Below are 1,216 nucleotides of genomic sequence, written 5' to 3' on the forward strand. Positions count from 1 at the left end.
CCGCAGGGCCGCTCGGGGCGGGACGGCACCCTGCGCCGAGTGCCGCGCCGCAGCTTCACGCCGGCCAGCTTCCTGGAGGAGGACACGGCCGACTTCCCGGACGAGCTGGACACCTCCTTCTTCGCCCGGGTGAGAGGCCGGCCGCGGCCCCTGCGCCCCCCGCGCCGCCCGCCGCCGGCCTGACCTCCGGTGTCTGCTCAGGAAGGAGTCCTCCACGAGGAGCTGTCCACGTACCCCGACGAGGTGTTTGAGTCCCCCTCAGAGGCCGCGCTCAAGGACTGGGAGAAAGCGCGGGAGCAGGCCGACCTCACCGGGGGCGCCCTGGCGCGCAGCGAGCTGGAGCGCAGCCACCTGATGCTGTGAGTCGCCGCCCTGAGGGGCAAGAGGGCCCCGGAGCGCAACCTCTTAGCGCTGGAGGCCGCCGCCGCGACCCCCGCCTGAGGGCTCCTCCTGCCCCTGGCCGCCCCGTGGCCCAGGTGCCCCTGCCGAAGAGGCTGCGGCAGCTTCTCACCCACCCGGAGCAAGACAGCCAGGGCAGGCTCGCCCCTCGGGCGGGCGGGCGGGGTGTAACGCGCCGCGTCCCCAGGCCCCTGGAGCGCGGCTGGAGGAAGCAGAAGGACGGCGGCTCGGCCGGGCCACAGCCCAAGGTGCGCCTGCGGCAGGAGGTGGTGAGCGCGGCCGGGCAGCGGCGGGGCCAGCGCATCGCGATGCCGGTGCGCAAGTTCTTCGCCCGCGAGAAGCGGCCCTACGGGCTGGGCATGGTGGGCCGACTGACCAACCGCACCTACCGCAAGCGCATCGACAGTTATGTCAAGCGGCAGATCGAGGACATGGACGACCACAGGTGGGCGGGCGGGGCGGCCGCCGGGGCAGGGCTCGGGCTGGCCTGCAGTCACGCCTCCGCCGCGCCCGCAGGCCCTTCTTCACCTACTGGCTCACCTTCGTGCATTCGCTCGTCACCATCCTGGCCGTGTGCATCTACGGCATCGCGCCGGTGGGCTTCTCCCAGCACGAGACGGTGGACTCGGTAAGGCCAGGCCCGGCGCCCGCCCCGGGCCGCCTCTGGGCTCCATCTGCCCCACTCTGGGCGGGGGCCGAGTGCGTCCAAGCTGACCGCGCGCCCCAACTAACCAGGTGCTGCGCAACCGCGGGGTCTATGAGAACGTCAAGTACGTCCAGCAGGAGAACTTCTGGATCGGGCCCAGCTCGGTGAGGG

At 72.9% G+C, this 1,216-nt stretch overlaps 1 protein-coding gene across 2 annotated transcripts in view; it reads left to right on the top strand.

The window, feature by feature from the left end:
- Positions 1-1,216, top strand: part of RHBDF1 (rhomboid 5 homolog 1 (Drosophila)) — a 4,666-nt gene that overhangs the window by 1,018 nt on the left and 2,432 nt on the right. The window contains exons 2-6 of one of the 2 annotated variants that reach the window (XM_012731972.1): positions 7-129; positions 202-359; positions 587-844; positions 916-1,027; positions 1,135-1,209. In XM_012731972.1, the coding sequence (XP_012587426.1) occupies positions 7-129; positions 202-359; positions 587-844; positions 916-1,027; positions 1,135-1,209 (726 nt within the window). Of the gene's footprint in view, positions 1-6; positions 130-201; positions 360-586; positions 845-915; positions 1,028-1,134; positions 1,210-1,216 lie in introns of those variants that run through there. The other variant, XM_004691868.2, reaches the window with a different exon arrangement.

Source organism: Condylura cristata, unplaced genomic scaffold, assembly GCF_000260355.1.
Source record: "Condylura cristata isolate star-nosed mole 26May11 unplaced genomic scaffold, ConCri1.0 scaffold00032, whole genome shotgun sequence".
Lineage (NCBI taxonomy): Eukaryota > Metazoa > Chordata > Mammalia > Eulipotyphla > Talpidae > Condylura > Condylura cristata.